This window comes from Protopterus annectens, chromosome 3.part0, assembly GCF_019279795.1.
Source record: "Protopterus annectens isolate FY-2018-M chromosome 3.part0, PAN1.0, whole genome shotgun sequence".
NCBI classification, from domain to species: domain Eukaryota; kingdom Metazoa; phylum Chordata; order Ceratodontiformes; family Protopteridae; genus Protopterus; species Protopterus annectens.
The window spans coordinates 142,171,821-142,195,264 of NC_056731.1; the positions used below are offsets into that span (position 1 = coordinate 142,171,821).

Consider the following 23,444-nt stretch of genomic DNA (forward strand, 5'->3'; position numbering starts at 1 on the left):
AACACTAGGAATTTCAGAATGCTGGGGATCTTGTCCCACATACTATTTTCTGGATTTATTTTCTAGCACTAATGCTGTAGGGTTGTGGCTGCTAAATGTCTGGAATGCTATCCTGTAAACAAGACATTAAAGAGAGGTCCAGTTAGCCTGAGTCGTGGTACCTCAAGTGAACATAAAAGATCCCATGGCACTTGTTAAAAAATATGGGAGCTTTCATTAAAAATTCATAGTAATCAACATAATGCAGTCAGTCCAGTAAACCACATCAATATCCTTTAATATAATGGACGTTATAAACACAATTATTTTTCTCTTTCAAACAGAGTAGAACCAAACTTCATCCTGCATACTAGCTTGGGTGTTCCCTGAAAATAGGTCATGCCTAGTGGGAATTACCCCATCATCATAAGGAAATAAACACATTAGATGGCTCTGACCTGTTACAAGCAAATATATAATGTTGAATTAATATTGATGAATATTGCTTTTTCTGTGATCCCTTAATCTAATTGTAGACACTTGGGGACAGAGCACCTTGGTAAGCAAATAAAAATGATTAACCCAGAAGTCGTAGGGTATCCAAGAATGATAATTTAACATGATAAATACAAGAGACAATTCCTTTTTATCTCATATGGTTAGTGTATCAGGTTTATTAACTGCATCAGAAACGGGTCTATATTATATCCTTGAACGCTTAAAAAAGCGAACGCTGATTGATCGACCTAATTTAAGCAAAAGCTTACAATCTTGAACTGTCAGATCAGCGATTTTTTTCCCAGGGAAAAAAAATGCTGATCCAAAACACATATACACAACACAAGCACACCAAACAAACAGAAATCCACACACATACACCTAAAATCTGATACCTAACCCTACACTAAACTATGCACACACCACTAACTACCCACTTACCTTATCCCTAACCCTAAGGTCCCTCACTATCGTACTGTCACCTCACCCGCTCCCTAACCCTAACTCACTTAAATCTGCCCTAACCCTCATGTCCACTCAATCGCACACACACCTAACCTGAGCCCTAACCCTAACTCACCTAAATCACCCTAACACTCACATCCACACAATCGCACACTTACCTGAATCCTACCGGTAACTTTCCACCATAACACTGAAAATACCGAAGCAACAGAAACGGACAACCAAATTCTTTCCCTAGGAAAAAATTTGTGTTTCTGCTGCTTCGATATTTTGCAGTTTCACGAAAATAAGTTCGATCAATCAGCGTTCGCTTTTTTAAGCGTTCGAGGATATAATATAGACCCATCAGAAACATGGGTGATGTTGCCACTGTCATACCTCAGCTCCTTAAGAAAACATGATTGAAAAGCATTCTATACAGTTACAATTACTGAACAAGGAGGTAACTAAACATGGCATAATTTAGGATGCAGTGAAGCACGGTAAGAAAATAGAGATCCTAAAGTCCCACTATATTTCCTGTGGGAGACAGAGGAGACTGAGTACACTAACAAGTGTGCAAGACCTCCTATGCAGCCATCACACTGTATTCTACAATGCTGTAATGGTATAGGAGATGTGAACAGTTCCACTAGGCTCCTCAAGAGAAAACTGGTCGAGCTTCAGCTGCATGAAAAAGTAAACAAACAGAGGCATTGTTGCAAGGGGAGTAAGTCGCTTCACCTACTATATCCTTACTTAAATTAAACATCTCTGTCATAACAGAACAACAACAAAAATGAAAAGCCACAAAACTTTGACTCATTACTGGGAAGTGAATCCCTGTGGAGAGCACCGATGCATTTGACAGGTTGCGACTGCATGCACTTAACACTTGGCCAAGATGAGACAAGCATTAAACAGACTGGAAAATGTCTGATAAGAAAAATTGCTGCACATATTTTCCACAGAGTAAGATAAAACTGTGTAAGATAATGTTTCCCAGGCTTATTGAAAACCTATTTTTTTTTTAACTGAGACTTCAGAACACACTTACATCTGTTGGGGAAGTTGTCAGAAGCAAGATAGAGATAAAAGGGATTTGCTTAAGGAGTTAGAATGATTACAAATATGTCAGGACAGACTAGATATATGTATTGTGCTTTGCTTTCTTTATTAAAAATGTGTTAATTGTCTAAGTCTGTTGTCTCTGATACAGCTAAGGAGCCAGTACTGAACAAATGGTATTTTGAAAATGTAATCTGCAGTTACTGTTGAGTTAATTCTATTGATTTTTTTACAAAGAGATCAACAAAAACAAAGTCTACCAGTAAAATAAACTTATCCAGTTTTAAATGCCACATTGTTTCAAAGCTGTCAAAACTAAGAAAAGTAAATCTAGCAGCAACCTTAAAAAATAACTAGATTAACCCAAGAGTTGCAGTTTTACCATGTTATGACATCAACAATAAAGGCGGCTCTTACTATTGACTTCACTTATATATATTGTTTTTTTGTCTTTTAGGTGGATTTTATGCAGTTGATCAGCATTTATCTGGAACAGAGGAGCATATACTAGTAAAAAGACATTTTTCAAGTCACAGATGGAAAAGACAGTCTGAACTTTCCCCAAAGTCAGTGGATACTAATAGAGCAAGCACTGGGCAGGATATCACAACTCTTGTGATTGAGGAAGACCAGGAAAACAACACACAGATTGAGGTAAGAAGTCTGTTGTTCACAAAATCATCACAGTAGGATCACTGAGCAGGTGGTCCTTCTGTGTGTATATTTTAAATGAAGTCCTAATGGGAATAGTGACCCCCATTGCCAAATCACATGAGTAATAATTATGGATAGTAACTAGAATTTGCTTATTTTGACTTTAAAAATTTTAAAAAGTGTACCTGAATTGGTATCATTTTTGAGAAAAAATTAGGATGAGATATGTCCTGCACAGAATGGAGAAGTATTTTCTGAGTTGTAGTTCTGATGAAGAAAATTAATTAAACTAATTTTTAAATTATGTTATTGTGTCTTTCGGCTTTTCCCGGTTAGGGGTCGCCACAACGGAACTCTGGTCCACTAATGATTGGCAGTAGATTACGTGCCGAGTTGCCAGGCCCTGACACACAACCTTCACTGAAGGTATGCCCGTTCACGCTTGTCTCCACACAGAAGATGCTCTAGCTGAGAATCGAACAGGACAACGTCTTACTATGAGGCGACAACGCTACCGCAGCACCACCACCATTAAATTATGAAATAAAATAAAGAATAAAACTTTTGATATAGTAAAACAAAATAGTACTGGCAATTATACTATCCAAAATAAGTGCAGGACCTTCAATTTTGTCTTCAGATTTTTTTTTTTCATGTTATAAGAATTTCTCAGTGGTTATCATGGTCCTGTAATCAGATCAAATTAGTAATAGTGCAGAATTTGACCCACCTTATTTTACAGTACCTTTATTGTCATGTGCCTTTCAACCTGTGGAACATAACAGCTTTAGGAGTTTGTCTGAGTACATAAGTAATAAGGACGCGTTAACATGATATTATTGCTAGGAATCTCGGAATGTTTGTGCAATGTTATGGCGCTAACACATGATAATTATTTCCTGCTTCATTTATGATGGTATGTATTTAGTTTGGGCCTGTGGATTATATTTCTATAGAGCAGAGATGGAGGGAGGTGCAAAACACTGTTTTTCATTGTCATGCTGTTGTTAAGCATGGTGTCCAAGTGCCAGAAATGATTTGCCTTCGGTATGTACTAGATGTATTTCCTCTTATGTTTCTTTCTTTTTTTTTTTTTCCTCTCTTTTTGCTTCCTGTTTGTATTCCTCAATAACTAAAACTCGGCAGTCAGAATTGCACCACCCCAATGGAATGAAATAAAGTTACATAAAAAGGGCATATTCTTGAAACTAGTGCATTTCAGTCAAGAATTTATTAAAAAATGTTAATATCTTTGGTCTAAAATTGTATATTAAAAAACACTTGTTTATTTCCAATTCCCTGACCTCTCCAAGCAGCTCAATATTAAGAAAGTGTAGCTTTTGAGTAGCCTTCCTGTGATTTAATCATAGAGAATGTAGCCAACACTTTCAGAGCATTTTTCAAACTGATTCCATGTTGACTGGCAGTCTGTAGAGCAGTTCTTGATAATTTGATCTTCAGTTGGCACCATTGTCACCAATTTCATAGTGACACCAATACTTGGTTTATAGGCTCATAGGTAGGTACTAGGCTATATGCCCGAAGGCATTTATAAGCCTAGCTGGAATGTGTTGGCTTTCGCCACCCCCATAGATTAGTTCCTCATGCCTCTGTCCAGCAGAGCCATTGAAGTGATCCCTGGGGTAAACTTTCTGTTTCCCATCCACTCATCAAGGTTTCTCTTGAAGAGGGTTAGTGAAGATCTCTGCCTAATGTAGATTGGAATCTTGTTCCAGAGCATGAGAAGTCTCTGGGACAGGAATCTATCCCTCCAGCACGTCTTATTTATTGATGTGGTGAGGTCTAGATCCCCAGAGCGTGTGGCTCGAGGGGATATGGTTTTCTTTAGGTGGAACATGTCCATCAATTCTGGGTTGGATATGGCCTTGTATGTCAGGTAGAGATCACCTCTGAGTAGGCGGTATGCAACCGAGTACAGCTGGAATTTCTTCAGTCGAGCTGCATAGGGCATCTGCTTGAGGCCAGTGATCCTCTTGGTGAGGTAATTATGTGGTCTTTCCAGTTGTTGCAGGTGTCTTGTAAGGTTCATAGGTTCATAGGTTTATACTAGGCTATCTGCCCTAAGGCATTTATAAGCCTAGCCCAAAGTTATGTGGCTTACGCCACCCCTTATGTTAGAAATAATGCGCCCATTAGTTTGTTGTGCCTCTGTCCAGCAGTGACACAGAGATGATTCCCGGGGTAAACCTACGATCTCCCATCCACCGGTCAAGATTTCTCTTGAACAGAGCCAGCGAGGTGCTCTGCCTCACATGGACCGGGATTTTATTCCACAGCATGGGGAGTCTCTTGGTGATAAATCTATCCCTCCAGCATGTCCTATTTATATCCGTGCTAAGGTTTAATTCACTTGCTCTAGTGGTTCTGATGGATTTGGATTTTTTGAGGTGGAGCATGTCCATTAATTCTGGGTTGGTCATGGCCTTGTATGTCAGGCACAGGTCACCTCTGAGCAGACGGTATGCAACTGAATAGAGTTGGAGTTTCTTCAGTCTGGCAGTATATGACAGGTTTTGGAGCCCCTTTATCCTTTTGGTGAGGAACTTTTGGGGTGTCTCCAATTGCTGCAGGTGTCGGGTGAGATACATCCCGAATGGGGCATTGTACTCGATCATTGGTCTGATAAGTGAAGAGTACAGGGGAACAATGACCTCACTTGATCTGGATGTGAATCCCTTCCTGATCAGATGGGCAATGTAGAAGGTCTTTCGAACCACTTTAGCAACGTGAGTGTCAAACGAAAGGCCACTGTCAACCTGGGTACCCAGGACCCTGATAACCTCTTCTGTGCTTAGTGGGTTGCCACCTATATGGTAGCTTGGGGTTAACTTGTTTTTCCCGAAGGGTATGACTATACACTTTTTTGCGTTTAACTTCAGGCCATGGCTCTGGCACCAGCTATCAGTTTCCGTGAGACCCCTCTGAAGGATGTCTGTGTCCAATGTACTATCTACTATGGCACCCAGTTTGCAGTCATCCGCAAACTTTGTCAGCCATAGTCCTCCTATGTTTGCCTGTACTTCTGAGAAGTAGATGCCGAACAATAGGGGGCCAAGGATTGAGCCCTGTGGGACACCACTTGTAACCGGCTTGGAGTCTGACATGGCGCAAGCAACTCTAACACTGTGGGTTCTGTCCTTTAGCCAGTTTGCAACCCATCTTGTGACATATGGGTTTACATGTAAGCTGGTAAGTTTCTCTATGATACCCGAGTGGGGTATTGTGTTGAAAGCTTTTGCAAGGTCAAGGTAGGCTGTATGGACTGCCTTTCCCTCATCGATGGCCTTGGTAACTGTTTTGAAGAAGTCGACCAGGTTCAAAAGGCAAGATCTGCCCTTGACAAAGCCAAACTGGGTTGGGTCCAAGGTCTGCAAGTCCCCTATGTCCTTGTTTATGAGTTCCATTATGATCCTCTCCATAGCTTTGCAGACCAGGCTTGTTAAGCTTATGGGGCGGTAATTACCAGGGTCCGTAGAGGCACCACCTTTGTGGAGTGGGACCACAGTTGCCGTATGCCACTCCTTGGGCACATATCCTGTGGTAAGGCTAAGATTAAACAGCTGCCTTATTTGCGGGTTTAGTTCTTCATTGAGTCCATGTAGCACACAGCCGGGGACACCATCTGGTCCCATTGATGCTGTGTTTTTAGCTTTAGAGAGAGCAGTTTTCACCTGCGCATTTGAGATGTCTGGGAGGCTACACTCTGTTGGATAGTTATCTCTCCTTTTTGGGGGGAGAGGGGGGTGAAGTTTGCGCTGAACCTGTCTGCCAGTATGTTGGCAATGTCTGTGGGCTCAGTGATTTTTGTATCATTTTGGACTAATTCTGAGCATATCTGGGAGTTTCCACCCAGGTTTCTGACATAGCTGAAGAAGGCCTTATGATTGTCTTTTGAATCTATGGCAATTTTTTTCTCAAAGTTGGCCTTTGATGATTTTATGAGGGATCATAGTTTCTTGCTAATACTGATCAAAGATGCCTTCCCTTTTTGGGATTTTGCATGTAATAGCTTTCTCCTCTTATTGTAAAGTTTGTTTATGGCTGGGGTCCACCAGACTGGACGTTTGCTCTTGGTGGAAAGAGTCTTGGTTTTATTTGTGATTGCCTGATCCATGCAGTCCTGAAGGTGTTCATAGAAGGCATTTGTAAGGGTTTCTGCAGCTTGGGTTGTGGTTTCCATTGGCTCGGGGGCCTTGAAGGATACCACACCTGTCTTGAGTAGTGTGAAGTTTGCTTTAGAGAAGTCATTCACTGTGGTCTTTTTTGTTTGGGGTGGAGGCGGGATGTGGATTTCTAGTGAGATTAGTTTATGATCTGATCTCACCAAAGAGGGATATACTTCCGGTGTGGAGCATTTTGTCCCCATGTTTGTGATGATGAGATCTAGTATATTTTCTCCTCTTGTGGGGACGGTGACTAGTTGTTCCATGGCATTTGAATTTATGAACTCCAGGAACCTTTGGGCTAGAAAGTTGGGGCTTGAGTAATGTTCCCAGTCTATATTCGGGTAGTTGAAGTCACCCAATATGATGGTGTTTGGTGATACATTTATACCCTCCAGTGTCTTCAGGAAGGCTGTGTGGGTTTCCTGAGTTTGAGAGGGTGGCCTGTAGCATGCTACAAATTGTAGAGCAGTTTTGCCTATGGTTAATTGCACCTGGATGGTTTCCGATGCTTCGTGCGTAGCCACCAACCTGGAGGTGTGGGTATCCTTGATGAATATGGATACACCCCCTCCTTTTGTGGTATGGTCCAGGTTTTGGGGCGGGCATGATATGAGGTAAAACCTGATAGTGCCGGGGTGCTCTCAGGAGCCTTGAACCAGGTTTCAGTCACAGCACAGACATCAATGTTCTCCATACTGAGAAGGGCCTCGAGTGCGTGCATTTTGAGATTTAGACTTCTGGCATTGAGCAGCATTACCCTTAGTTTCTTCCCGTTTTGTTTTCTAGGGTGGTAGGTTTAGAATTTGAGCCTTGCCTAAAAAGGCACTATGGGGTGGCAAGAGCCTTAGCCAATATCCGGAATCCCAGGGGTGACAGGTGCAAGCCGTCCCTTGCGAAGCAGCATGGCTTGTCAAGCATGTCATCCCAAGCAGACAGACACTGGATCCCCTTTGAATGACACCAGAAATTAAGCCAATTGTTAAAGCTGATCATCTTGTCACTGTATTGTGGCATCATTCTTGGTGAAGGAAGGATACTGCTCAGGGTCAGGGTCATACCTGCCTGGGCTACATAATCAGAGAGCTCCTCTATGTCTCTTTTCATGTAGTCCAGGGAGTGCGTCTCAGGTCGTTCACACCAGCATGGACAATGACTGTGTCATACTTGTACTTGCCATGGAGTGACCTGAGTGCTTGTGTTATGTGGCGGATTCTAGCACCCGATAGGCAGCTTACCGTGACCTTCTCCTTGTTCAGCCTGGTGAGTGGGACGTCAGTGTGTCTGACTATGGAGTCACCTATGACAAGTATGTTTGGTGTTGTATTTGGCCTTAAGGGCAGTGACTGCTTTGCACACTGATTTTGTTTTTTATGTGTTGTTTGTGTGGTGTCTTGAGTTTGCAGTTGCTTGGGTGTCAACTTTGGAGGTCTTTGCTGTTTAGGTAAATTTTTTACTCAGAGCCTCCGAGTATGTCTTAGTGTGTTTATGTGTTTGATTCAGTGGTGTGGTTGAGTTATGTGAGACTTGTATTTTGGTGTGTGTAGTTGCCTTCTCCTCCTGCCTGGTCTTGCCAGTCCTGAGTTGAGAGAGCTCAGCCTCCAGTTTGGCTAAATAGCTGCATCTCTCGCAAGTGTTAGTGTTATGTGGGAGGAGGAGGAGAGGGTTGTCCGTGTACATGAGGCAATTGTAACATTGCTTCAGAATTCCCAGATTCACCAACTGGGCAGAAGAGGACGCCAGCATCTGACCCTTCGACATGCTAGAAAGAATTATGAGTTGGTATGAGACAGAAAAGTAGAGGGCTTAGCAGGGAAGTGGGCACTCCTGGGGGGTTTTGCAAGTGAGGGATTTGTATAATATAGGAGTTCTTGACCTGCAAAGAAAATGCTTATAAGACAAGGGATATGCTTTTAAGACAAGTGCTGAGCTTTTTGAGAAGAAAAAGCAATTAGGAACAAGTGCTGCGCTTTTTAGTGAAGGTGTAAACTGTTTAGGTTCCTAACAGAGCAGTTCTAAGGGAAAAATTGAAGAACAGACTTTATGGAGCCAGAAAAAGTTTAACCTTGTTAAACCGGCGCTGCCCGATGCTGCTCTAGTGGCAACTCCGCGCTAAATCGTGCTAAAGCACGTTAAGGCGTGCTTGATAGCAGGGGCTGGAAAGAAGCAGGAATAGACTCAAAACTGACAATAAAACTACAGTTTCAAGTCAGTAACCACTCCTATTGGGGGCAGGGAAGCTGCTCTATGTTATTCACTGCAACTGATCAACAGAGAGACTTTCCTTTAGCCCAAGCAAAAATGGCCTCACAGAAACTTACAAACAGTTCAGGAAACAGCAAGCCTGTAACTGAACTTTTTTAAATCTCAGAAAAGTGGGAAAAAAGCAAGATTTTTTTTTTTGTTTTTTTGTTTTTTCGGAGATAGCAGAGGTTCACAGGTAATATCAAGTTATAACAGTGCAGTAAATGACCCCACACAAGAGTGCTAGGTCAAGGACAGAAAATATGCAAGTTTTGAGAAAAAAACGATTTAAAATTAAGTGCAAACAGGAAATTCAGTAAACAACTTTTGGCTGTGCTCTAAATACAGCTACTAATGCAGAAATCAAGTTTAACAAGCCAGAAAATGCTCAAACTAGGCAGCTATGCAGAAAAAACTTAGCAAATAAACAGAGAAAAAATACTTAAAATCTCAAAAGTGGCTCCCTTCTTCTGTCAGCGTTTTCTCCTCTTGGTGGGTGCTTCACCAACAGCCAACAAGCCTGAAAAGACACCAAAACCACGAGGCAACTAGGTTTTAAGAGAGGAAGATGAAGGAGTTTTGGAAATGACCCCTGTTGGCCAATAAAACTACAGTTTTAAGTCAGTAACCACTCCTACGGGGGGCAGGGAAGCTGCTCAATGTTATTCACTGACACTGATCAACAGAGAGACTTTCCTTTAGCCCAAGCAAAAATGGCCTCACAGAAACTTACAAACAGTTCAGGAAACAGCAAGCCTGTAACTGAACTTTTTTAAATCTCAGAAAAGTGGGAAAAAAGCAAGATTTTTGTTTTTGTTTTTGTTTTTTTCAGAGATAGCAGAGGTTCACAGGTAATATCAAGTTATAACAGTGCAGTAAATGACCCCACACAAGAGTGCTAGGTCAAGGACAGAAAATATGCAAGTTTTGAGAAAAAAAGATTTAAAATTAAGTGCAAACAGGAAATTCAGTAAACAACTTTTGGTTGTGCTCTAAATACAGCTACTAATGCAGAAATCAAGTTTAACAAGCCAGAAAATGCTCAAACTAGGCAGCTATGCAGAAAAACTTAGCAAATAAACAGAGAAAAAATACTTAAAATCTCAAAAGTGGCTCCCTTCAGGTACATCCCAAATGGGGCATTGTACTCTATGATGGGTCTGATGAGTGATGCATAGAGGGGCCCAATGACCTCTTTCAATCTGGATGCAAACCCTTTTGTGATTAGGTGGGCCACATAGAAGGATTTTCTAACCACTTTGGCAATGTGATTATCAAAGGAGAGGTTACTATCTACTTGGGTCCCCAGATCCCTTATTATGTCTTCTGCATTTAGGGAGCTACCACCTATGTGGTAGTTTGTGGGTACTTTGTTTTTTCCAAAGGGGGTGACTATGCACTTTTTGGCATTTAGCTTGAGGCCATGGTTTTAACACCAGGTATCTGTCTCAGATGTCTTTGTCAGCCGGAGAGTCAATTATAGCCCCTAGTTTGCAGTCGTCTGCAAACTTGGTCAGCCATAGTCCTCATGTGCTTGCCGGTACCTCTGAGAAGTATATGCCAAACAGGAGGGGTCCTAGGACTGAACCCTGGGGAATGCCACGTGTAACCAGTTTAGAGTCAGACCCAGCTCCTACAACTGTTACCATGTGGGTTCTGTCCGTGAGCCAGTTGGCAACCCATCTTGTGACGTAGGGTTTTATGTTCAGGCTGGTGAGCTTGTCTATAATACCTGAGTGGGGAATGGTGTTGAAGGCCTTTGCGAGGTCTAGGTAAGCTGTGTGGACCACCTTTCCCTTGCCTATAGCCTTGGTAACTGTCTCAAAGAAGTCCACCAGGTTTTGAAGGCATGATCTGCCCTTAACAAAGCTGAACTGGGTAGGGTCCAGTGTTTGGAGGTTTCCAATTTCTCTGTTAATGAGTTCCATGATGATGCACTCCATAGCATTGCAGACCAAACTAGTCAAGCTTATAGGGCGATAGTTCCCGGGGTCCATTGTGGCTCTACCTTTGGAGGTGTGGGTTAACTAAAATTCTGCTTAACAGTGGTTTTGATGTAAAACTAATTATATAATTTAGAGTTGTCGACTGCTGTAATCCTGAACCACACATAAAATAGCAGTGGTATAGTGGTAACTGAAATTGTCAGGATATCTTTCTCTTTCAAGATGGAATATACATGATTATACATAACCTGTATAGTAATTATTGTCGTTACTAGAACAGCCACTGGGGATGCACAAACCAGTGCATTTCTTTGTGCCGGTCCCAAGCCCGGATAACTGGGGAGAGTTGCGTCAGGAATGGCATCCGGTGTAAAGCTTGGCTAAATTATTCATGCGGACACCAGTAAATATTTACATACCGGATCGGTCAAGGCCCGGGTTAACAACATCCGCCACCAGTACTGTTAACCAACAGGGTGCTGGCAGAAACTGGGCTACTGTTGGCCAAAGGAGGAGAGGAGGTGGAAGGCATGGCCGAAGGCAGGAAGAGAGGAGAAAGGCTAGGACTGTGGTAGTGAGGGTCGGAACTTTGAATGTCAGCAGTATGACTGGTATAGGGAGAGAGCTAGCCGATATGATGGACAGAAGGAAGGATGGTATATTGTGTGTGCAAGAGACCAGATGGAAGGGGAGTAAGGCTAGGTGTATCGGAGGTGGGTTCAAATTGTTTTATCATGGTGTGGATGGGAGGAGAAATGGCGTAGGAGTTATCCTGAAGGAACAGTATGCTAAGAGTGTTTTGGAGGTGAAAAGAGTTCACCACACCATCTGCCTTGCTCTAATGAAGTACGTTTCTAGGGAACAGTATAATGCTCTTAGATACAGTCAGGAATATAGTAAAGTTTAGTTTAGCTGTTTTTCTTTATTTGTTTGAGCCTGTACTGCAATGTTATTTTAAATATTTCCTGTGGTTTTGAACTCTGATGTCATTGTGAATATATATTTAGTATTGCCTTGTGTGTTTTTTATTATTAAATATATTTAAACCTTTCATTGTTGCTGATCTGTGTAGAGGTATTTAAGTTTTGAGAGTACTTGCATGTTTATTTGGTGACACTGTGTGAGCCACTCCTTGCTCTTGGTCAAACTACTGTTTGTATTAATATTAATATTACACAGTAAGATTGGATGCCCTTTGTTAAGGGCCTTAAAGTAGCTGATAATGAGCGACTGGAGGCAATGGAAACTACTTTATAGTCTGGGCAGAAGGGGGCATAGCTGGTTAACCTGTGCCAGCCTTTTGTGTGTGTGTGTGTGTGTGTGTGTGTGTGTGTGTGTGTGTGTGTGTGTGTGTGTGTGTGTGTGTGTGTATGTGCGCGTGTGTAAATCAAACTTCAAAGAGTGCATGTGTCGGTTACTTGGCAGGGACATGAACCACTGATTGGACAGTGAGGGTGATGGAGGTCTTAGCTTGGTCATTCAGCTGAGATCTCAACTCTATAGTTGTGCCAGTGGGGAGTCTTACTGGGGATCAGGAGAAAGAGGGAGAAACCAGCCCCAGACTGACTGTGGTCTTTGTGTCCTCTTAATGGAATTTGCACTCGATGCAGAGATCTGCATCTGGAAATATTGTGTCTTATTGTCATCCTGTCAGTGAACGTGCCTCAGTGTTGCCAGTGCTGAGGATAGAGGCTCCTTGATTACTGGTCCAGTGGAGGGTCATCACAATTATAGCCAAACCTCCCCCCTTGTTTGGCTTCATGACATGTTATTTAACATTGCCTTTTCAGTTTTAGATAAATTAAAGGTTTTCTTTTCACTTGGTTTTGTCAAAATACACCTTAGATGAAGTTCATACATTTTTTCAAACATTTGCACGTGAACTTTCAAGGGGGTATTGAAACAACTAGGAGAATTTAACTTCAGCGTGCTGTTGCTGTTACTGTTTTCTGGAAACCATAAGGCTAGATTTAATTTCCTTAAAACAATTTCAAATCTAAAGTTGTGTCTACTAAGTTCACCCTTCTTGTTGGGACAAAGGAAAGTCCTTTCGCTAACATGTTAGCATGAGCTTCATTAACTGTTTTATCTGAATAATTAAACAAATTAAAGTCTTTAAAAGTGAAAACTAATTTGCTACTTTCCCATTTATAAAGAAGTATCCAGTAGTAGAAGTCTTTAAGACGAACATGTACAATTATGTGAGTATACTCACCCTAACCATTTTATTTAAATTTCACTCACCTATATTATTTTGTTGTTCTCTGTACCTTTCTATCCCCTTTGGAGACAGGCTAGAGAAGAAATGCTCTCTAATTGAAGTTTCTGTTCCCTCATTTCCCCATTCAATCCTAAAGTAAGCATCCCAAACAGAGATAGTTTTCCTCACCCTGCAAGGCATTCTGATTGCTCACTTGATAGTATTTGTCAAGTCTTAATGTGGGACTTGCTTGATTTCAACATGCTCTGAATGTCTTTCAAGGACCATTGCTTGCACTTATTTTTAACCTGTTGCTTCAAAATAAACAGAGGATTGTAGGTGATATTGTTACCTTTACAGTCAAACATCATACTGACATCCTCAATGTGGGAAGGAAACCAGCTCTGCTGAGCAGATGTCTGAGTGCCCTAAAAGTCAGGCAGGTATAATAGTCAGCTGCATTCATCAGTTTCCCCCTCCACTAGGACTGTAGAGCAATAACGATCCTTTTATTTGATTACCTTCTGTTATGATGGGTACTGCGACGCAACTCTATGATACTTGGAGAAGAAAGGCAATATGTAAGTAACATAAAGTTATTACATAGGTTCATAGGTTCATAGGTTCATACTAGGCTATCTGCCCGAGAGCATTTATAAGCCTAGCCCATAGTTTTGTGGCTTACGCCACCCCTTTAGTTTGGAGAAACTATGCCCATTATTTTGCTGTGCCTCTGTCGAGCAGTGACACTGAGGTAACCCCTGGGGTGTATCTGCGATCTCCCATCCATTGGTCAAGATTCCTCTTGAACAAGGCCAGCAAGGTGCTCTGCCTCACATAAACCGGGGTTTTGTTCCACAGCATAGGGAGTCTTTTGGTAATGAATCTATCCCTCCAGCACGTCCTATTAATAACCGTGTCGAGGTTTAAGTCTCCCGCCCTTGTGGTTCTGAGGGATCTAGATTTTTTGAGATGAAGCATGTTCATCAAATCTGGGTTTGACATGGCCTTGTATGTCAGGCATAGGTCACCTCTGAGCAAGCGGTAAGCAACTGAATATAACTGGAGTTCTTTCAGTCGGGCAGCATAAGACAGATTTTTGAGACCCTTTATCCTTTTGGTGAGGAACTTTTGTGGCCTCTCCAACTGCTGCAAGTGTCGGGTCAGATACATTCCGAATGGGGCATTGTACTCGATCATTGGTCTGATGAGTATAGGGAGACTATGACTTCCCTTGATCTAGATGTGAATCCCTTCATGATAAGGTGGGCAATGTAGAAGGTCTTCCTAACTACTTTAGCAATATGAGTGTCGAATAAAAGGCTACTGTCAACCTGGGTTCCCAGGTATCTAATAACTTCTTCTGTGTTCAGGGGATTGCCACCTATATGGTAGCTAGGGGTAACCTTATTTTTCCCGAAGGGTATGACTATGCATTTCTTGGCATTTAACTTTAGGCCATGGCTCTGGCACCAGTTATCCGTTTCTGTGAGACCCTTCTGAAGGATATCTGTGTCGGATGTGTTTTCAACTACGGCGCCCAGTTTGCTGTCATCTGCAAACTTTGTCAGCCATAACCCTCCTGTGTTTGCTTGTACTTCAGAAAAGTAGATGCCAAACAAGAGTGGGCCCAGGACTGAGCCCTGTGGGACACCACTTGTGACAGGCTTTGAGTCTGACATGGCGCCAGCAACTCTGACCTTGTGGGTTCTGTCACTCAGCCAGTTTACAACCCATCTTGTAATGTATGGGTTTACATTTAAGTTGATAAGTTTTTCAATGATACCCGAGTGAGGTATTGTATCGAAAGCCTTCGCCAGGTCTAGGTAGGCTGTAAAGACTGCCTTTCCCTCGTCAATGGCCTTGGTGACTGTTTCAAAAAGTCAACCAAGTTTAAAAGGCATGATCTGCCTTTGACAAAGCCAAACTGGGTTGGATCCAAAGTCTGCAAATTCCCTATGTCTTTATTTATGAGATCCATTATGATCCTCTCCATGGCTTTGCAGATAAGGCTTGTCAAGCTAATGGGACGGTAATTTCCAGGGTCGGTGGAGGTGCCGCCTTTGTGGAGTGGGAATACAGTCGCTGTGCACCACTCCCTGGGTACGTATCCGGAGGTGAGACTAAGATTAAACAGCTGTCCTAACTGTGGGTTTAATTCCTCGTTGAGTTCATGGAGCACACAGCCGGGGACACCATCAGGTCCTATGGATGCTGTGTTCTTTGCCTTGGAGAGAGCAGTTCTCACCTGGGCGTTAGAGATGTTTGGGGGGCTACAATCATTTGGTATAGATATCTCTCCTTTAGGGGGGGGGAGAAGTTTGCACTGAACCTGTCAGCCAGTATGTTGGCAATGTCTGTAGGATCAGTAATCTTCACATCGTTTTGAACTAATTCTGAGCATATCTGGGAGTTTCCTCCTAGGTTTCTGACATAGCTAAAGAATGCCTTATGGTTGTCTTTAGAGTCCTTAGCTATTTTTTTCTCAAAATTAGCTTTTGATGATTTTATGAGAGCTCTTAGCTTTTTACTTATAGTGATCAGCGGTGTCTTACCTTTTAAGGATTTTGCTCTATCTTGTAGTAGCTTTCTCCTTTTGTTGTAGAGTTTGTTTATGGCTGGGGTCCACCAGACTGGACGCTTGCCTTTGGTACAAAGAGTCTTTGTTTTGCTTGGGATTGCCTGATCCATGCAGCCCTGCAGGTGCTGGTAGAAGGCATTTGTAAGTGATTCAGCGGTTTGAGTAATGTTAACCGCCGGCTCAGGGGCCTTAAAGGAGACCACACTAGTCTTTAGAAGTGTGAAGTTGGCTTTCGAGAAGTTCTTTACTGTGGTCTTTTTCATTTCAGGTGGGGGCGGGATGAGGACCTCCAGCGAGATTAGTTTGTGATCAGATCTCACCAGTGAGGGGTATACGTCCGGCGTTGAACATTGTGCTCCCATGTTCGTGATGATGAGATCAAGTATGTTCTCTCCTCTTGTGGGGATGGTGACTAGTTGTTCCATGGCATTTGAGTTTATGAATTCCAGGAACTTTTGGGCTAGAGTGTTTGGGCTTGAGTAGTGTTCCCAGTCTATATTAGGGTAGTTGAAGTCACCTAGTATGATGGTGTTCGGAGATACATTTATCCCCTCCAGTGTTTTCAGGAAGGCCATATGAGGTTCCTGAGTTTGCGAGGGTGGCCTGTAACATGCTACAAATTGCAGAGCAGTCTTGCCTATGGTTAATTGCACCTGGATGGTTTCCGATGCATCGTGCGATGCCACCAATCTTGAGGTGTGGGTGTCCTTGATGAATATGGATACCCCTCCTCCTTTCTTGGTATTGTCTGGGTTTTGGGGCCGGACCGCATGATATGAGGTAAAACCTGATAGTGCTGGGGTGCTCTCAGGAGCCTTGAACCAGGTTTCTGTCACAGCACAGACATCGATGTTCTCCATACTGAGAAGGGCCTCGAGTGCGTGCATCTTGAGGTTGAGACTTCTGGCATTGAGCAGCATTACCCTTAGTTTTTTTTCTTTGTTTTGTTCTAGGGTGGTAGGTTTAGAATTTGAACCTTGCCTAAAAAAGGCACTATGGGGGTGGCAAGAGCCTTTGCCAAAATCCGGAATCCCAGGGGTGACAAGTGCAAGCCGTCCCTTGCGAAGCAGCGTGGCTTGTCCAGCATGTCATCCCAGGCAGACAGACATTGGATCCCCTTTGAATGACACCAGAGTTTAAGCCAATTGTTAAAGCTGATCATCTTATCTCTGTATTGTGGCATCATTCTTGGTGAAGGTAGGATACTGCTCAAGGTCAGGGTCATACCTGCTTGGGCTACATAATCAGAGAGCTCCTCTATGTCTCTTTTCATGTAGTCCAAGGAGGTACGTCTCAGGTCGTTAACACCAGCGTGGACAATGATTGAGTCATACTTGTACCTGCTGTTGAGAGACCTGAGTGCATGCGTTATGTGGCGGATTCTAGCACCCGACAGGCCGCTTAGTGTGACCTTCTCCTTACTCAGTCTGGTGAGCGGGACGTCAGTGTGTCTGACTATGGAGTCACCAATGACTAATGTGTCTGGCATTGTGTTTGGCCTTAAGGGCTGTGACTGCTTGACACTCTGACTGTGTGGTCTATGTGTTGCAGGTGTTGTGTTCTGAGGTGGTAGTTGTTTGGGTGTCTGCTTTGTTGGCCTCTGCTGTTTTGGTAGATTTTTGATCAGAGCCTCCGAGTATGTCTTTGTGTGTTTATGTGTATGATTTGAGGTTGTGATGGTATTATGTGAGACTGGGTCTATGGTGTGTGTGGTTACCTTCTCCTCCTGTCTGGTCTTGCCAGTCCTATGTTGAGAGAGCTCAGCCTCCAGTTTGGCCGTATAGTTGCATCTCTCGCATGTATTTGTGTTTTGTGGGAGGAGGAAAGGGTTGTCTGTGTACATGAGGCAATTGTAACATTGCCTCAATATTCCCAGGTTCACCAGCTGAGCAGGAGAGGACATTAGCAACTGATCCCTCGACATGCTAGAAGGAATAGACAGAAAAACTTTAAAAAAAAGTTCTGGGGGATGTGGGTGACCGAGAAATGGGGTTTGCTTTTTTGGGGTACTTTCTATAACAAGAGTGCTGTATCGAGGTGATAAGTACGGTAGGAGCAAGTGAAGGTTTAGTGAATAACTAAGAGACAGCAAGTGTTAGCCACTGTGTAAAATTCTGACAAGAGAGTATAATTATAACCAACATATAGCATCTGATAAATTGTAAAACTTGTTAAAGACAAAAGGAAATGCATTTCCGGACTATTAAATGATTTTTATAGCTTATTATACATTGCTGTTATCAACATGTCAGCAAAGCTGTTGTAATGTTTTGGCATGAAAGTATATTCCAGAATGCCTTATTTTGTATCACATGGCCTTTTAATCAGTGTTTGCTTAGTTCAGTGTCTTATTTTTTGTATTATTTAATTATTTTTTATTATTATTGATACGGTAGTATGAGCTCTTGATGTTACATGATGTGTTCTTTGTAAAGTGAATGATTAAAATGAATACATTTTAATCACTGCATACAAAAATTAAGGAGTGTTTGTGGATTTTGTAAAATAAAGGCATCAGTCTAATGTAGCAGTTGTACTTATTTCCATGTAAATTGAATCCCGGACAGCTGTCTTAATCTAACAGTAAATATTTCAGTCCCTTAAGGGTGATTGTTTCATTTATGCTTTTTTCTCTAATCTAGATAATAACAGTGAAGAACTTCCCAAGGAAACAGAAAGCTGTCCACATTTTAAAACAACTGCAGTTGTCTTTGACAGAGTAATTTGTCTGAACTCTAGTTTGCCTCACTTATAATATCTTTGAACTACTTAGTTTGGAATTCAGTCTTTATTGCTTCCACACTGTTTTAGCTGAACTACATCAGTTCTGAAAGGGGAGAACAAAAATGGTGGTTGTTTTGATGATCATGTCATAAATTCCTTGTAAATGAGTAAATTCCTTGCCACCACCTAATTTTTATTAACAAAAATGATTAAGTCTGGTTTTAGCAGCTTCCTTTCTCAGTGTTAGGAATGTGTTGGCTACCAAGAGAGATAGTGCAATTCAAGTAATGGGCTATTTAAAAAGCTCAGTGAAATTAGTATGTTTACAACTTTCAGTCATTGAACTATCTAAAGACGTTTAAAGTTAAATTGCATTGCAAGGCTGAATGAAAGGCATATGCTGTCCTTAACCTAGTTAGGACCAGTTAAACCCCCACTGAGACTGATTTTAAGGTCAAAACTACAGCTGAGACACTGACCACAATAATGTCCATTGTTTGTCAGATACATACCTCTCAATTGTCCAGCAGTTTGATTTATGTTTTTTGTCCTGTCCCTCACAGAATTTTAGATTTTTGTAGTAAATCAATGTCTTACTTTACTTTTTCATACTTTTTTCATTTAGAAAATATACATTCATGCAAAATCTGTTGGCATATTATTTTTAGTGAATTAGAGTTGTTGTTGTGTCTTTCGGCTTTTCCCGGTTAGGGGTTGCCACAGCGGAACTCTGGTCCGCTAATGATTGGCAGTATTTTTACGTGCCGAGTTGCCAGCCCTGACGCACAACCTTCAACGAAGGTACGCCCATTCACGCATGTCTCCACACTGAGTCCACATAGAAGACGCTTTAGCTGAGAATCGAACAGGACAACGTCTTACTGTGAGGCGACAATGCTACCGCAGCACAGTAAATTAGAGTAATATATAAAAACTGCTCCTGATTTTGTGAATCCACTCTCATTATTTTTGGCTTTTTCCAGATAAGTTGATAGGTATGTTTCAACACATTATTTCCGCTGACTTTCAGATTTAATGTCTGTTTTGATGAACGGGCGTTCCTTTGTTGAAGTTTGTGCGTTAGGCCCGGCAAGCCAGCACGTAAAACTCTAATGCCAATCATTAGCAGACCGGAGTTCCGCTGTGGCGACCCCTAACCAGGAAAAGCTGAAAGACACAAACAAACAGTCAGGCTCCCTTCACTCTGGAATAAAATCCCAGTCCAGGTTAGGCAGAGTCCCTCATTGACTCTCTTCAAGAGGAATCTTGATGAGTGGATGGGAGATAGTAGGTTTACCCCGGGTATCACTTCTGTGTCACTGTTAGACAGAGGCACAGTATACTAACCTCGAAAAGGGGCATAGCAAAATTAATTTAAAATGGGTGGCGAAAGCCAAACATACTCTGGCTAGGCTTATAAATGCCCTAGGGCAGATAGCCTAGTATGAACCTATGAACCTATGAACCTATATGACTTCAGCTTTTCCTTTTACCAGTGTATCTGCTCCTTTATGTCAGTGCCGTCTATAACCCTGTTTTTATATATATGCATTTCCTGCCAAATTAACTCAGACATCCTTAGAAACAGCACACGCATAGATGATCTTCAAAATCCAATGTGTTAGCACCACTTGTCCAGCATGCTCTGTTGAGGTAGAATTTGTTTGTTCATTTATTTATTCATTCAGTTTGGTAGCCAAGGTAGAACACAGATGCAAATGGATCAAATTTCAGTCTCAGCCTAGATAAATATAAATGACAATAGACAAACAAGTTAACGAGAAGTATTATGAATACAAACAAAATGTTGTGTAACATTGAATCAGTAACCGTAATAATAACAATATACACAATATAAGGGACAATATGAAGGGAAGGTTAGAGTAAGGAGAGAAGAAGAAAAGGATTGTGAAATAGTGAAGGGGTAGAGCATAAAGGATAAAGGGTAAAAGGCAGCAAAGTAAGGAAAGGATACACAGAAATTAACCATATACAATATATGCAATCTGCTTGGTTCAATATGATCTGTTGAATCTGCTAGCCATTGTGATATTAATGCCCAGAAATAATATACACAACCTTTTTTATTGAGACTAAAATACACTGAAACAATCCTATGGATAGAGATGTTTGATTTAGAGAACAGCTTGAGAAGATTTGTGTAGTTATTTGCTTCTTTTCTAGATATGCTTCTAGTGAAAAATAGAGAAGATATCTAAGAAAAAAAAAGGTGACTAAAAACAATTTGCCCCAGAAAATAAGATGCTGCTTCTTTCTTCAGAAAGTGCCAGGCCTCCCAGTTCTCAAATCAGACCGTGGAGTTAAACTTGATTTAATTCTGAGTGAACAAACATTGTCACAATGAACTGTGTGTTACAGCTGTAACATTGCCCAGTGACTGTGGAGTTACTGGATCTATGTAACTGTATCAGTGACATCTGCAGATCACACCCTTTGAGCTACATCAAAAAACTCAGCAAGGTGCTCTAAATGCTATGGGCTTTAGAAGATTCACAAAATGCTGTTCATTTCTATCACTGTGTACAAAAGCAGATTCGGAAGCATTACCAGACATGCCATATATCTCTGCTACTGATCCTAGTTGTCAGAAATGGCTCCAGCATCATGCTTATTTTCAATGAAAGGCACTTAGACATACCTGGTGATCACTTGAATCACTGGCCTAAATAGCTGTCTATATATTAAGTAAGCTTCATAGATTGTTTGCCCATCTCATATAAGAAATGCCATATGAATATGTCCCAAAAGGCATCTGAGAACCTCCTAAATTCCAAAGAGACCGTTATAAGTGTTCCTTGTATTTTCCCTGTGATACTTCTTCACTGAAGACCAAACATTTGTGTCATGTCTCCTGTCTCCCTTATTTCTTTAGGATTGTCCATTTTAAGTGTTCCGCCTTATTCTATGTTTATACAGTTTCTGATGCAAACTCTGAACTATTGTTCTTGCCCTACTTGGAACTCCCTGTGTCGTGTCAATGTTGTCCTGAACACAGGCTCTTCACAAACACACACAAGTTCACAGCTTAGTATTGTAGTCTCAACTGTTGTACCATCAAGGAGCTTAACTGCAAAACCTCAGAGTCCCTGATAGCTTATTAGTTACTCCCTAGCAAAATGGTTATAGCCACATACAACAGGCATATTTTATATTTGAACTAAGGCATCATGCATGTTGAGTGTTGAATATTGCTCAAAACCAGTTACTGTCTTTGCTTGGCGACATTAGACATGAAAGGAGATCCTAGTCCTCTCTCTCTCTCTCTGCCTCTCTTCCAGGGTGAAGTACCTATGAACTTTCACCCTCATGTGAGACCTCAAGCTCTTATTTAAAGTTTGGGAAGATGAAAAATCCTGAGGGTCATTGTAATGCCTCTAATCTTAGCTCTAGAGTGACAGCTTGGTGTAAGTCTCTCTCCTTATATAGTCTGGTGAATGCAGTGTCAGTCTGCCAAATGAAGGAAATAGAAATAACAAGAACTTTGCAGCTTTCTGTTGACCCATGGCACACTAGAGGTGTAAGCTTGCAGCTGTGCTGATTCACAGTGGTGACATCTGAAGATGCAGGTATGACTAGAGGTATGTGAGAGTCGTGAGGTGGATGAAGTTTCTCCTTAATAGGTTCATAGGTTCATAGGTAGGTACTAGGCTATCTGCCCAAGGGCATTTATAAGCCTAGCCAGAGTGTGTCAGCTTTCGCCGTCCCCTTGATTAATTAACTGAGCCTCTGTCAAGAAGAACCAATGAAGTGATCCCAGGGGTGTATTTTCTGTGGGTCTATATTATAACATAGAATTTTATAAAGTTCGAATGTTATAATATCGAACCAGTTTTGTCGAATGCTGAAAACAGCGAAGGTGCAGGACACCGAATTCTTTCCCTGAGCAGTTGCTGTGGCTTCACTGTTTTCAGCGTTCAATATGTTGGAACGTTACGAGTCGGGTTCAGGTAAGTGTGCGATTGTGTGCAGTTTACGGTTAGGGGGCAGGTTAGGTGAGTTAGCGTTAGGGAGCGGGTCAGGTAAGTGTGTGGTTGTGTGGACATTAGGGTTAGGGCACGGTTCAGGTAAGTGTGCGATTGTGTGTAGGTTAGGGTGCAGGTTAGGTGAGTTAGGGTTAGGGCGCGGGTCAGGTAAGTGTGCGGTTGTGTGTAGGTTAGGATTAGGGGACGGGTTAGATGAGTTAGGGTTAGGACGTGGGTGAGGTGAATGTGCCATAGTGATGGAAATTAGGGTTAGGGATGGGTTAAGGTAAGTGGATAGCTAGTAGTGTATGAAAAGTTTAGTTTAGGTTTAGGTGTAGGATTTTAAGTGTATGTGTGTGGATTGCTGTTTTTTGTGTGTGTTTGTGTTGTGTGTATGTTTCTCGGAATAGCGATTTTTTTCCCAGGGAAAAAAACGCTATTCTGACTGTTCGATGTTTGCGGATTTAGGTGTTTAGGGTTTGATATTATAACATTCGATCTTTGTAGATTTCGATGTTATAATATAGACCCATTTTCTGTTACCCATCCACTCATCAAGGTTTCTCTTGAAGTGTGTTAGTGAGGGGCTCTGCCTAATGTAGTTAGGAATTTAGTTCCAAAGCATGGGGAGTCTCTGTGACAGGAATCTATCCCTTCAGCATGTTCTATTTATTGTTGTGGCGAGGTTTAGCTCACTAGAGCGAGTATCTCGCAGTGACTTGGATTTCTTTAGGTGGAGCATGTCCATCAATTCTGAGTTGGACATGGCTTTGTAAGTCAGGCAGAGATCACCTCTGAGTAAGTGATATGCCACTGACTACAGCCGGAGGTTTTCCAGTTGGGCTGCATAGGACATATGTTTGAGGCCAGTAATCCTCTTGGTGAGGTACTTTTGTGGTCTTCCCAGCTGCTGGAAGTGTCTTGTGAGGTACATCCCAA

At 41.9% G+C, this 23,444-nt stretch overlaps 1 protein-coding gene across 2 annotated transcripts in view; it reads left to right on the forward strand.

Moving 5' to 3' along the window:
• The window catches only part of PLXDC2 (plexin domain containing 2), a 3,345,655-nt gene that overhangs the window by 1,184,688 nt on the left and 2,137,523 nt on the right, over window positions 1–23,444 (forward strand). For both annotated transcript variants that reach the window (XM_044064643.1, XM_044064642.1), the window contains exon 2: window positions 2,447–2,643. In XM_044064643.1, coding sequence (XP_043920578.1) covers window positions 2,447–2,643 — 197 coding nt within the window. The remainder of the gene's footprint in view (window positions 1–2,446; window positions 2,644–23,444) is intronic.